At 51.8% G+C, this 14,313-nt stretch overlaps 1 protein-coding gene across 2 annotated transcripts in view; it reads left to right on the forward strand.

The window, feature by feature from the left end:
- LOC122394480 (stAR-related lipid transfer protein 13-like) overlaps positions 1–14,313 on the forward strand; it is a 66,794-nt gene that overhangs the window by 9,037 nt on the left and 43,444 nt on the right. For both annotated transcript variants that reach the window (XM_043391369.1, XM_043391368.1), the window contains exons 2-3: positions 3,086–4,327; positions 6,394–6,445. In XM_043391369.1, the coding sequence (XP_043247304.1) occupies positions 3,119–4,327; positions 6,394–6,445 (1,261 nt within the window). In that variant the 5' untranslated portion in view covers positions 3,086–3,118. The remainder of the gene's footprint in view (positions 1–3,085; positions 4,328–6,393; positions 6,446–14,313) is intronic.

The following is a 14,313-nucleotide window of genomic DNA, read 5'->3' on the forward strand; positions in this document are numbered from 1 at the left end:
GACGCTATAAAGCGGCCAATACTGGGAATGTTAAAAGTAGTTACCAGTCACTGTGTCTCGTAACCACGCACACAATTTTTTGGAAGCCCTAGCTTAATCTGAGCCAAACGACGGAGGCCGCACCCGCTACCCTCTGGCCGGATTACATGTGTAACACGTAAATGTCTGGCGAGGCTCGGAAGGGAAGCATCAATTTCTATTTATCAAAACTTTCGTGTCAGGAAAATAATTACTGCGCTTAGCTGGTGTCTCTGTATAAGGTATTCATAAAACAGCGCCTTGTCTGCCGCACTGGCACTTGGCAGCACCGAGAACCCGCTCACTCGCGCCCAACCCTCTCCTCCCTCCCCCCTCCCTTCCCCAAGGGTCAGGCGATCCAGTGGCCCTCAAACCTGACCTCCCTCCGCCGCGCCGGATCACCAGCGCCACCCCGCCATGCTGCGGTACTTTCGAGACAGACTGTACTACTTTATTGAAAAGGAATATGCCAATGTCAATGTCAAAATTAAAATCCTCAACACGAAGGCATTATTTTGATAGGCATCGCTCGAATCTCGTATGCGTGTCTGAGTGTGATGTGTGTTGCATATATCGTAGGCAAAGTTACCGGATCTAAACCGTAAACTCGACCAAGTTCCTAAGTACGCCACAGAATGGACGGTTCGAATAAGCTTAACGACGTATCACTTCTCATCCTGGGAAAGAACAGTTCCCGACCTTTCTGCCAGATCACTGATCTTTACATTTCCGCCTGCCTCTTGAGAACGTCGAGCTCGTACTCGGTAACTTCTGTCGATCTGACATTTTGTCACGTCCTCTTACGAGCAGACCGATCAGAGTGACGTGGGTTGATGTGGATGACGTGATGAATGACATCACTTTCGTGTTTAACACCGACGATGGGCGTTGAGCAAACTGGGCCGGGTTTGGGACAGGCGTTACCTTGTTCTGAGGTCGCCGGTCGCGGAAGGGTGTTCCGTGTTGGCGCTCTGATAGCCGTGCAGGGGCCTATCGCTGGCTAATGTGTGGGCTTCAGCACACCTTTACTCAGTGCACTCGCTGGTGTGTGGGGGACGCCGGTGTGTGCGCCCACAGTGACGATTTGACGTATGACACATCGATAACGTTCTCACTAGTTACTTACACCAAGTGACTCGGTGAGACCACTCGACTGAAGGCTGCTGGTCGTGTTTTGAAAACAACTTTTGTATCTCTTGGATGGCATAATCATCTATACTTTCTCCCAAAGTTCCCTTCATTAAACCTGTTGCAAATGTTGAAAATGTCACGCTAATATCGCTTCCATTTTCCACAAGAGCGGAGCTCATTTACGCGCTCTGTACCGTGATTCGTGGGCGTGTGGCGTGACAACGGCTACGTCACCTGAACCGCGATATCGGTCCGTCCTACCTGGTACGGACTGTGTCGAGGTGACGTCAGAATGACGTTATGATACTGCATACTCGCTGGTCGGCTTAGACCATGATGAGATTGATGGTTTCCTGCAAACTGTACCTAAGAATGCTTTACCTATAGCTTCATTTTTTTTTTGTCCTTTTAGGGTTCGCTTACTTCTACTTCATGCTATCTAGATGCGATGGCTGGAAACCTAGTTATTCGAATTATTTGCTTATCGATGACATTTTTTTTTTAAACTTCTGAATGGTGTTTTTCATTGTGCTTTCAGATAGCTATATTGTGAACGGTTGTCGCTTATTGCGTGACATCGGTCAATCGCCGATCGTTTACCTGTCTGATTTCAATTTTTTTTCATGGGCAATGAATATAGAAGAAATAACAAAATATCACCGACCACCGTTAAGTTGGTCGACTATCTGCACGTATATCCCATTCATATTCAATTTATAGACGCGTATGATTCCGTATAGCAAATCTATTGCTCGTTTGAGGCCAAACGTAGCTGCTATAGGTAACCGAACCTCGCCAGCCAGCGACCAACGTCTGACCATATTTGCAGCCACCTCGCGTGTTCCGCACGAGCAATGAACGCTAATTAACGACTCACTGACCGGGCCCGGAGGGGCGTGTCCACGACTCGACTATGGCCGATGATCGACGGTGGATATTGCCGAGTTATCCTACTCGGAATCAATGCTTGGTTGGGAACGCCCGAGCCAAGCCTTGACCCAGCTTCAGACTGTGTTGAGCGCGCTGCCCGGCTAGCATCTGAGCGCCGGCGGTGATGGAGCTGGTTTGTTAGGCGGCGCTACATATTCCTGCCATGCTTGTCTGCACGGGGCTCTGTTGGACGTGACTGGAGTCTGGCGTGGCTGATGAGTGATGAGAGGACGATAGTCCGCAGGGAGGAGGGGTGTCTGCAGGGAGGACTGGAGTTTACATTGAGGATGAAATTTCTCAGTGAGCCAGGAACCCGTAGGGATGACGGAGATACTATATAGTTGTAACATAGATAACTGGACAGTGGACAGGGGTCTGTGGGAAGGACGAGAGCATGTAAGAAAGGCGAATCCCGTAGAGAGGATGGAAGCCTGTGATGAGGACGAGAGTCCGTTTAGTAAACAGGAGTCCGCTGGGAGTCCACTATATGGTCTCTTCTCAGAACGTTACGGCTATGCTCTTGGGCGTTACCTCTCAACCTCCGGTTAAACTGCGGAGACCACGCGGTGCGCAGCTAACCTGGCGTGACCGTGCGTGCGTGAATGGTGTGCAGTTTGACACGGATGGGGTTTGCTCATGGCGGAGACGGATATCTCGCTGAATAGCTGAAGAGACTGGCATGCAAACTGATGCAACGCGGTCCGTTGATCATGCGCATGCACTGCGTCTGCAGCTGTGAAGAGTGTTTGTCGAAGCAGTTCAGTCTGGTCATGGTTTGACTTCTGATGTGAGAGTTGGCTTTGTTGCATTGTTATACGGTGAATAAGTGTAGTCTATATATAGCACAGTACTTTTTGTGTAGACTGTACCTAGACGTAGCTCACGTTACTGATTAATTGTCAAATACAATATGTGCGATGGAACGCGATGAAGACCCCGCTTGACATAACCTGACCTGACCCGATCTGACCTGACCTGAGCTGACCTCTGTTTCGTCTTTCCACAGCGGCCGGACGAGCTCTCCGACTTCCTGCGGCGCATGGAGACGAGCATTCTGAGCGGTCCCGAGCACGGCTCCGACTACGGCTCCGTCCCCGGATCCGGAAACAACTCGGCTCCCGGATCCGCCAACGGCTCCGCTTCCAGATCCGGCCACGGCTCGGCTACGGGATCCGCCAAAGGATCTGTCAACGGTTGTGGATCTGGATCCGGGTCCTCCCAGGATTCTGCCGCTGGTTCTACCACAGGATCCGCCGCTGGATCTGCTCCAGGATCTGCTCCTGGATCCGCTCCAGGATCAGCTCCCGGATCTACATCGGGATCCGTGCCCCGCAAAACCTCGAAGTCTCTTACCAGCTCGGACACTTGCTCTGCTATAGGCTCTGAGAGCATTCCTGAGCCCGACTCTATTTCTAAGCCCGATGCTGTCCAGACAAGTGAACAAGTAGCTCCTTGCGATCCTGACACTGAGAGCTGTGCGATTGCCTCCTCTGGTGCTGACCAGACTGACCAGGTCAACGGGACTGGATCTGACCCCTCTCCAAGTCCAACCGACGGCCCTACGCCCCAGGACGATCAAGCCCCTGCTGAGGTCTCCACAGCCGACCTGGAGGCTGACCCCACAGCTGAAGGACCCCGCACGGTGGCGACTCAGACGAGCCCCGCCTCCTCGGTGGCCTCCTCCTGGTCGGACCTGAGCGAGCGCACGGCGGCCGACGGCGCCGACAGCGGGGCCGAGCGGCGCCCCTGGCCCGGCCCCGTGCCGCCGGCCACACGCGAGGCCACCACATCCATGTCGCGCCGGCCGGCGATGCGGATGCTGCGTGCGCGCTCGGAGGAGCCCAGCGGGCCGACGGCCGGCGCGGCGGCGGCCACCTCCTGGCAGTGGCAGAGCGCCGAGCAGATGCACCGGCTCGCCGAGCAGGCCGAGCCGGTGGCCGGGCCGTACCCGAGCCGCCGACCGGCGCGGCCCATGCAGCTGCAGCTGGGGGAGGCTGGGAGCAGGCCGCGGCAGCGCGCCCCAGGCCGCCGGCCTCCCTCCCCGGCCGTGTCACCACTCAGCACGCCAGGAGACGAGCGGCCACCCACGGAAGACAAGCCTCCGCGACACGCCGCTGGGCGGCAGCAGCAGCGCCGGCGCAGTTCGCATCTATACCTGGAGAGGGCAGCACGGATGTCGTGCTCGGAGCCGACCCTGGACAAACCGAACGGCAGGCCACAGATGGCGCTACAGGCGGATTTCAACAAGGTGGGTGCTGGGCGGCTGCTGGAGAGGGGAGAGGTCTATAGACTCTCATATGGTCCAGTTGAAGCTCACAAAATGGATATAAAGCTGCCTATTTAGATGGTCGGCACACCGTTCCATGCTTCTATCCTCAGGATACTGAAATCCTTCTCCTCCACGCCGCAACCCCCCTCCGGGCTGGACAGGCAACTTTATCTCATGCGGGCTGCTCCCTTGGAGCGGCACCGCTGCTCCCGAGGGAGCGCACCCCGTAGCCGGGTGCAGTGAGTGCCTTGGGGCTGGGTGGCCTGTCCTCTGGACGGGCTCAGCCCCGGCGACTCACTAGGGTGCCTGCCCAGACCAATGTCTCCCCCTATATCCTATCATCCTCCCGGCTCTGAAATGGTCTCATTGGACCGAAAGGGCCTAACCCAACAAAAAAAAAGATGGTCGGTGACTCGGTGGTCCGTTCCGTCTTTTGCATCCTCAGGATAATCAAATACATCTCCTTCACGCCTCAACCTCCCCGTTCCGAGCTGGACGGGCAATTTTATCCCATGCGGGAAGCTCCCCCAGTAGCCGGGTGCAGTGAATGTCAGGGGCTGGGTGGATGAGCCCAGCCCCGACGACTCACAAGGGTGCCTGCCCAGACCAATGTCTCCCCCTACGTCATATCATCCTTCCGGCTCTGCAATAGTCTCGTTAAACCGAAAGAGCCTAACCTAACAAAACAAACACACATGGTCTATCCTGGAGCTGAGGTAGATTAAATCGAACTAAATGTACTGTTCTGAATCTCCTTTGTGCTAAAGATGTCTTTAGATTTATTTGTTTTCTATATCCTGGAAGGAATTGAACCTCGTTCATGGTTTATACGACACCTGAAGCTATCGCTTGTTTGGGACTATCAGCCTGTTTCACTAGGTAAGCTACGCACTGGCGATCACTCTTGGTACCGCAGTTATTTCTGACTGATAGCTCTAAAAAAAAGAACGGTGTCGAGCCCAGTACCCTACGATAACCTATAGCACATAACCGCTCGACGATGGCATGAATGCAATTTAATGTTTAACGGTATTCAATGTTCATTGATGCTGCTTACTTTTGGCACGTGGTGGCACCTGAAATCCTGAGACTTAGGGTCTATCTTACTGAGAATCTGCGGCTCCAAACGTGTTAATCCTTTCGGTAAGAGGCTCCGCATCAGCAAAAGCAGATCATGCCATCCAGCCTTTTAGCGTCGCTAAAACCCCAGAGTGGGGAACCGGTCCACTTAGCGCCAATGCTGGGAACCGTACGGCGTTCGCGGAATGTTGTGTCATTCATCGGAGTCAGGGAGCGGCTCATTCATTTGCTAGGCTCGTGTATCTTCGCTGGTATCTGCCTGCCTGAGGTATCCGAGTTTGGATTTGGCTATCCCTGGGCTGAGTGATTGATTACAGTCCTCGACATTTATTTGCTAATAACATTTATCGTTTTGATGTCCAGATCTCTCATCGTGTAAATTGTACAAACAAGTACTCACAAATATTGGCTGTCTAATATTTATCCTCACCGGATGTTCCTTGGCCCCACATACAAGCAATCCTAATAATTGATAAATGATACCCTCAAGTTGTCCGAACAGTAATTAGCGCTATTGGCATTATCGCGTAGCGGAAATGACGTAATACTTTTCAACTACAGTCTACAAAAGGTGCTTTCTTTTTGGTTCCAACAGTTATCTATCTGAAGAGGACGCAGTAAGCAACGTTTTGAGTTTCGCGAAAAAAGTAGACATATGTATTTCGTGAGCACACCTATAATACGTTTCATCGGTTAAAGACTGCTGGATTATTACATTGTTACAAGATTGGTTTGACTTGTTAGAGCCATTCTTTTGATTCAGGCAGTTTTAATGAGTAAGCGAAATAGCTGAATGCATTTCACGTTCACCGTGTAGGAGCTCCCAAATGTAAGTGGTCCCCCGTGGTCTTACTTTCTCAGCTACAGCTCAAAGTGCATCAGCGACCAGTGCCCTGCCCTTGCATTACAATGCTGTCAACTACGTCGTCATTCCGCCCCAAGTTTCTCACAGCCTCTCTCTCCAGTTTCAGGGCGGCTCGAGTGCCACTCGATCCTACTCTGCCAAACAACTCGCAGGTAAGTGACCCCCGCTTTAATTACCCATCTGCCCGTCCAAGTTCAGCCAACTCTTGTCGAGAGCGGCGGCTGGGGACCGGTCGCTCGGGGTGCAATAAGGCGCTTGGAACTGGTCGGACGCACCACCACTGGTCCGGTCACGTGCGTTACACTGTGCCTGACCGTCACTCTGCCGCCCCCCCCCCCTCTCCCCGACGGTCCCCGTCACTCTCCCCGCGCGCTCTCGCCTCGACAGAGGTCGCAGAGGCTCCGGATATTTCACTCGCTGAGAGGTGACATCCCCGGAGACGCTAGCTCGCGTCGGAAGACAGAATGTCCTCGCCAATCGGAAAACGGAACTGCGCTGCTCGGCCAATTACGGCGCCACGTGCTTCACGTGGCCGACACGTGCCGTCGAGATGCCATCCGACCTTTGCCGGGGGTTGAGATAAATGAAACGGGAAAACTGCGGATTACCTGCCGGTGCGCATGAGTGAGTGTGAGATACCGGCCAGAGAGGCAATCAAAAATCGTTTGGACCGGAGCGGTTCTGCAAATTACTTCCAAATCAACAGACAAGTAGAACATATGGGCGTACACATCAGTGCTATTTCTGTTTCTGATATTTCTGATAATGGATTGAACTCCCATGGCCTTTTTGATCGTTCAAGGCGACCCACCTCATTTTATTTTCTCTCGGTAAGTCTGTCGGATAATGCAACATGGGCTGTGGGCAGACCAATGTTCACAACGGTAAACCAGTGGTATTCTTTGATTAGGTTTTCCCTTCTACTTATAGAGTCGTGAGCTATCGAGCAGCGCTATATTACATGTACATGTACCTATTGCAAGTCGTGTGATAGAAATTTTGTGTGCATTGGTAGGCAGAAAATGTGTAATACATTATTTAGTTACATGAAGATGATTTCATCTGATTAGGTATTTTACGAATCATGACATCATAGCGTAAAATCATGCCTGATATCATAAGATTAATGTTATGCCTTCGGATAATCTGCTTGATCCATTTGGATGAAGCTACTTTCCCTTCATTAGTAAAATTGCAGACCACAAGTCATTAATACGCCTATCCATGAACAAATTCTCCCTTTCCATGTTTATGTAATTCGTATGTGAATCTTGGATTAAAACATATCCGGATTCAAACTGGATTAAAACATACCTTCTGCTGACCTGCCGAAGACACCACGCTTGTCCGTCGACACTTGACCTCGCAATGACCTCTTGGCCTCTGGCCCTACGGATTCGACCGTGTGTGTTTCACACCACTATGCATTCCCCAGTAAACTCCTGCCGGTGAAGATTTTCCTATTTAATGCTTCTAGTTCTGTGAACCATGCTGGCAGTTATTTTTCATTAGATGTCGATGTAAGTGACGACCGATATAGCTTGTGCATTGTACGCACTGCGTGCCATTCTACTTTCTGTAAATAGCCCGTCCGGCTCCGGTTGGTGTAAAAAGCCTAGTGAGCTGCTCTCTTTCGCGAGACTTCTCAGTGGTGGCTGTTTTAGATTGTCCTTTGACATGGGTATTGGATGAGTTTCGGAAGTCTGTTGCATTATGGGCATCGTTCAGAGCAGCGGCGCAACTCGCAAGTTGCATTGTGTAATGTGCAGTGCGCTGTGCGGAATGTTTGACTTCTACAGCGCCGGGATGCGCCCGGTGCCCTTATGTATGAAAATCGAATGGCGTGAATGGCGAATTGCGCTGTTATAGGTGTTATTTTGGTTCTCACTGAATGGTTTCTGGGCCACATGATTGTTTTGGGATTTCAGCTCGTTTTTCAAAAGGTGCGCTGCTATATGTACTTTCCATTTCTTCATTTCGTTTTTATAATTTCTCAGTAATGCTGCGAGATGAAAAAGCAACAGTCCTTTCACTTCGTTGTTTCATTTTTTATGAATAATTCCAGAGTCCTTTCGCATTCGCCATGTGGTTGCGAGCAGTCAGGGGAACAGAAATTACCTTATTATATCCCTTATTCGATTCAGGTGAGACGTGGCTGCCTCACTGGAACCTAATGGTTTGGTACAGACTGACATTCAAAAGCACGAAAGCACAAGGCAAGCTGTGAGAGGTCTCTTTGAGTCACATTGTAAATAAGTTCACGAATTATCATGCCTTTTAGTTTTACATCTCCAGCAGGAATGTAAGATATATTGCATTCATATTATTTGGGTCACCATTACGGCTAACATTATTTTTGACGTTTATTTGCATCTCCTATGCCTTGGTGCAACGTGGAACAGAACTATCAATTTAACGCCGCGTCATTTCGTTTTTATTTATGGACATTGATCAGTTGGTCTGGATTGAAAACGAGCTTTGCGCAATGCTCGCTGCTTATTATCGAGTATGCAAAACGGAGCCAATATTAATTGCGATTCATAAAACTGTGCTGGTCGCCGCTTTGCTCTGTTGATGTGAGCCTGCACTGGTGTATCTGATTAAGAGACAATTTATTCACGCGACTGGCAGGTATAAATTGCAATTGAATTTTCCTCTTGGTAATTATAACACGTTCGAGCCGCTATGCTCTCAAATAGCTCGATGTTTTGGCTTCTGTGGAGTCGTGGACTATATAGGATTGATTACAGACTGGACACTCTTCAGTTCATACCGATATCGAAGCATGTCAAGTGGCCGATGGCCATCGTGTCAAGATGCAGCTTTACATGTACGATTGATGCAATCCATTTGTGGCTGTTAATCTGGTCGGTGTTGTCCGGAGCAGGACATCATAGCATATCCTTTCAACCCAGCGGCAGCGGCAGTGCTGTTTAACCACCAGTCTCTGTGTGTGTGTTTACGAGCTAACTCGTCCCTCGGCGGGCCAGCTCTGTCATAACACGGTCCCGCCCCGAGCAAATAACCACAGCGGCTCTCCGTCAGCTCCCGACTGAATACCGAGATACCATCTGACCCCCGCCCCAATAAATCAATACCTACATATACGGGACCGGCTGCACCCCTCCTCTGCCTGGTAGGGCTCAGGTGCCGAGCTTGTTATGACTGAAATCCGTACTGCTCTTTTCTCGGAGAGGAAGGGCTGGACGGCGCTGCCGGTGGGATGGGGAGCGCATAAGACCCGGCTAAGACGGGGAAATATCTGGACGGCATCTGTCTCATTCATTGATTGATCGACCCCGAGAGGGCGCGTTTATTGACGGAGTCGCCGCTTCCTGCGACACGGGGTCCCGTCCCGTCCCGAACCGTCCGGCGGCCGGCGCGACTGCCGAGGGAGTGGGTGGGTGGTCCTCCCGCCGCCCCTCTCGCCGACCGTCTCCGGCGCTGGTGACCGATGGGGCTCCCTCTGACCCTTCCGGACGGATTAACCTATCAACAGGGCGGCTCGGGAGCCGGCACCTCTCCAGTGACCGGCGCGGGGAGCGGGGATTACGCGCATCACTGCCGCGCTCCTGGCGCGCTCATGCGTCACTGTCGGCCGTCCTCCCGCCGACCGCCGTGACCGATCGCGGTCCCGAGCCGCCACGAGCGGCCCTCCGGCCCGTCCATGGCCGCCGGTGCCCTGTCCGACAACCCTTCTCTGTTTCACGGCTGGTACTTACTAGCGCGCGCGATGCGGGGGCGCCGGCAGGGGCGCGGTGCGTGTCCGCGCGCGGTCGCCGCTGGGGCTCGGGCGCGGCGCGGCGCGCGGCGTGCGGCGGCGCACGGCGGCGTTCAGTGCGCGGCGCGCAGGTGCCGGTGAGTGCAGGTGGGGTACCGCTCGGCCGACGCGAGCCTCAGAGGTGATCCGGAGTCGACGCCGACGGCTGGAGGTCGAGCTGTCCGACGAGCGACGGGCCGACACGGGACTCCGACGCGGCAACCGAAGGTCAGTGAGGTGGTGAGCCATCACCTGGCCGCCACTGCGGGAGACGGGGTCACCGAACGCGTGATTTATCCTCATCTACGAGCGGTGATCTAATCTTTGATCTGTGTGTTTATCCGGGCGGGCGGACTTTGATCAATCGGTGTGCGTGCGGTAGCTCAAACTTTGGCTGACGACCCCGCTCGTGCAAACTTGCGCGTGCCTCACGGCTCTCAAAACGAGATCTGTAAACACCGGTTACGCTTAGATGTAAGCAGACTTGCCGGACGAATCCTAACGATCAACATAATGGCCGGAACGGATTAGGTTTTGTCATGGTTTTGACAGATACCATAATGAACGTACTCTGTGAGATTGGCCATATTCGCTGTGGGCTGACTGTTGTGACGGCGGCAGCGCGGCTCCATATTTCACGGGCCACCGGGTCCATTCACGACACAATAAACGGTCATCACGGCCTGTTTGTCCACCGCCAGCCGTGACCGGGGCCGGCTTTACTATCAGTCGACCCGGCGAAAGCGGGACTTGCACATACCTAGTTATTGCTAATTACACCGGTAATTAGTGCACAACTTTCGACGGAGCGACAGAACGCTCCCAGCGACGGAGCGCTCCCTATACGGTGAAACCTGTCTACAATACGCAGTATCCTTCCAGCTGTGAAATTCGCCTGCGCCATTTGTGCATTCCTCCGCTCCTGCTGCGTATTGGCAATGCATTTCATGCGCATTGCAACATGAATCGATGTCAAGTTGTTCGCGCAGAAGATTGGGATGCCGAAAATAACGCTGGATTGTATACCTTGAACCGGACTTTGATTCGCATGATACGACACCATTTTATCGATAACGCAAGTGGTGGGCGCATGGCCTCTTTTGAAATCGAAGCTTGCATTCCACTTCACTTGGGCGCTGCGACATCGATTGGCACGTCGGACACAACAGTACCTTGTCTCATCTGACCTGACCCGTAAATGACAGTAACTAATCCAGTCGAGATATACCTATCTTCCCGTCCATTTTCATTGGACTTTGTATGACATTTATCAAGACTCTCATCAGTGCGACCTGACCTTCTGAAGACCGCTGACCTTGCTGGCCCGTAAATATCCCCGGCCCCAGACCCGCCCGCCCCTGTGGATTCTGTGACCCCTGTCTGGCGCGCATGGCCCGCCTCTGCAGTTTGGCAACAGCGCCGCTGTGCGTCCCCGATCACACCGGCTAGACCATCCTGCCCCAGCCCCCCGCCCCTGCTGCTGCCGCCCCCGCCCCGGCGTAACCCGCTCACCGATGGGGACCGGATTCTGGGTTAATCCTCCCCCTGAGACCGGCCGCTGAACCTATTAATCCCACCCGACCTGAACCAATCCTGAGAGTGGGCTCAGTTATGCCTCTTGCGCCATGCCTCAGGCGCCTGAATAGAAATGGCATGCGCTGAAATACGCATGAACTGCAGTCTTCTTGAGGCCTGCGTCATTCCTGGTGTGTGGTGTCTCAACCTCGGGTCACAGGCACTGAACTGGTCATGACTCGTGTGAGTGGTTGTGAGTTACCCTGCGTGTTTCACACTCGCCTCAACGCTCCCGCCCTGAAGCTGATGCTTTCCCTGCCATGTCTGGATGCAATCCTGTCAGCCTGACGGCTTCACTAACCGCTTCAATAATGACTTGGCTCCCAAGCGGTTATCTCTGTAATTATCTGCCTTTCGCTAATCTTCAGCGCAGCCCTAGCTGTCCGCCGGCTGTCCGCCGTAGAGGTGGCAAAATGTGGACCCGGGTCCCGGGGACCCGGTCTATGGAACCGGTCTGGACCCGGATGGGTCCAGACCGGGTCCCCCAAAATATTTGGCCGGGTCCAACCGGGTCCTATCATTTCCCTGTGCTTTATGGTAAATATTAATATCTTTTATGCTTTGGCAAACATAGTCATAGTTGATGCAGTTTCCAGTTCAAGTTCACAAGTCCCAATTCCACTTTTGAATTTTAATATTCCTGCAGATTGGGCTACCTATTATATAGCATACTGGTCAGTCTTGCTTCAATTTCTTATCTTGTCACCTACAACAGAATAAACAAGTTCTAAGTGCTAGCAATCCAGAAAACATTTCACCAAATGTTTGTACGGCTCACTTCCATTCAGTTTGCTGTACAATTACACCTAGCAATATTTTGAGCTGTAGAAATCAAATACCAATAACATATGTAGGTAAGTAGGTATGACTGAAATCCATTTATAAATGGACACAAATCCAATTGAAGCAAGGCTGACTAGTGGCATTCTCACCTGCCTTTTCAAAGACATTGTCACATTGACATACCAAAGTCACTATGCCCACCGGAAATCAGAGTTCATGTTTGATATTCAAATGCATTTCATAACTCAAACAGCTTTGAAATTATTTCTATCACGGCCAGAAGACAACTCATAAAACCAACATGCCCTTGCAGAAATCCATAAAGCTAGAAATGAATCCAAGGCATTCTCCAGAAACCGCAGTATTGACCAGATTTTTAGCCAACTGGCGCCGCATGGTGGCGCTAGCAGAGCGTATTATACATATAGCGCTCTACTAGCGCTATCATACGGCAGCAACTGGCAAAAAACTGAGTCAATACCAATGCCCTTCTCCAAGGCCAATGATTCCAAGATACCTATAAGATACCTATAAGAATGATTCCGTGTTGATGTGAAAATGGCGCATTTGAGCGTCATATATGCTATGCCTTACGCACGCTAATCTACTGCATAAAGGTTACAATTTTGGAACACGTTCGGGAAGAAATCATGTAAGTCTCAGAACCCTTGGTATTCATTCTTTATCTAGGTACTAACAACAAAATGTAGTTTGTTTTCTACGTTAATAAATTGGCAGTCATGATCGCAACCTTGCGGTACATAAAAGTTTATTGTCATAACGATTTTGCAGTACTTTAACCCCAACAAAATTTTGCAGTGATTTAACGCCTGTTTTGTCCTTGCATTGCTATCGTGTCGACATTTCTGGCGGACCTCCCAAAGTTTTGATGGTTTTGATTTATTTTGATTTTGAATGTTTTCTTGTTTGGGGCCCTGGATAGTTGACAATATTTGTAAGGACTAATGAATTTAATTCTAAAAACGAATATCTCTTACCAATAATATTAGAAAAGGTATGTATCAGTATGGTTATCTTGTTCCATGTTGATGTTAGGTTCTGACTCTGGTGAAGGCACTGCTCCATGGATCCCCAGTTCACATCATTTTTAGGAGCTGTAGTAAAAGTGGCTTAGGTAAGCATGAAATTCATTGGTCTACTTACTTCTTATAATCTCAAATATGACCTGAATCTGGTTCTAAAATACAAATTGTGAAGCGAAGTGAAATGACCATGGCATGAGTTTTTTACTTTTCAACACAAGTATGCCCAATTGGAAAGAAATTATTTTCTTCTTGCTATACCTACAAATGTACACAATTTTCATAATGAATTTCGGGAACGGGTCCATCTGGTTCCAACGCAGACTTAGACCGGGTCTGACCGGTTCCGGAAATGTGCCAGTCAGACCGGGTCCAGGTCCGGGTCCCAAAATTTTCCAGTTTTGCCACCTCTAGTCCGCCGCGTGTCCTGTCCGCCGGCTGTCCGGGCGTGTCCGGCGTGCGGCGGCGAATCTGGCGCGGCGTCCGTCACGTGACCTCGCCCATGTGACGTCAGGCGTGTCCGGCGGGCCGGTCGTCGGTCCGAATGCGGCGCCGGCCCGGGGGACTCCACCCAGCGTGTCGCGTTGATGGGAGGACCGTCCGTGTCGGTCCACCTGCCCAGTTCCGGTGCGTGGGGTGGGCGGCGCGCCGTACGGTGGGGGGTTCTAATGTGCAGACCACAGAGACAGCTGGTGGGTCCATGGGTGTCCTGCGGAGGTTCCCCGTCCCCCCGGGACCCCTGCGGGGCCCTCCGACTCTGTTCGGGGACCCCCGTCGGGGACCCAGACGGTGGGACCGCGGTGGTCCTCTGATGAGATACCCTCACCTGATGACCACAGCGGGACTCCGACCGACCTTC

The sequence above is a fragment of the Amphibalanus amphitrite genome, unplaced genomic scaffold (genome assembly GCF_019059575.1).
Source record: "Amphibalanus amphitrite isolate SeventyFive unplaced genomic scaffold, NRLGWU_Aamphi_draft 000594F_arrow, whole genome shotgun sequence".
In the NCBI taxonomy this organism is placed as follows: Eukaryota; Metazoa; Arthropoda; class Thecostraca; order Balanomorpha; family Balanidae; genus Amphibalanus; species Amphibalanus amphitrite.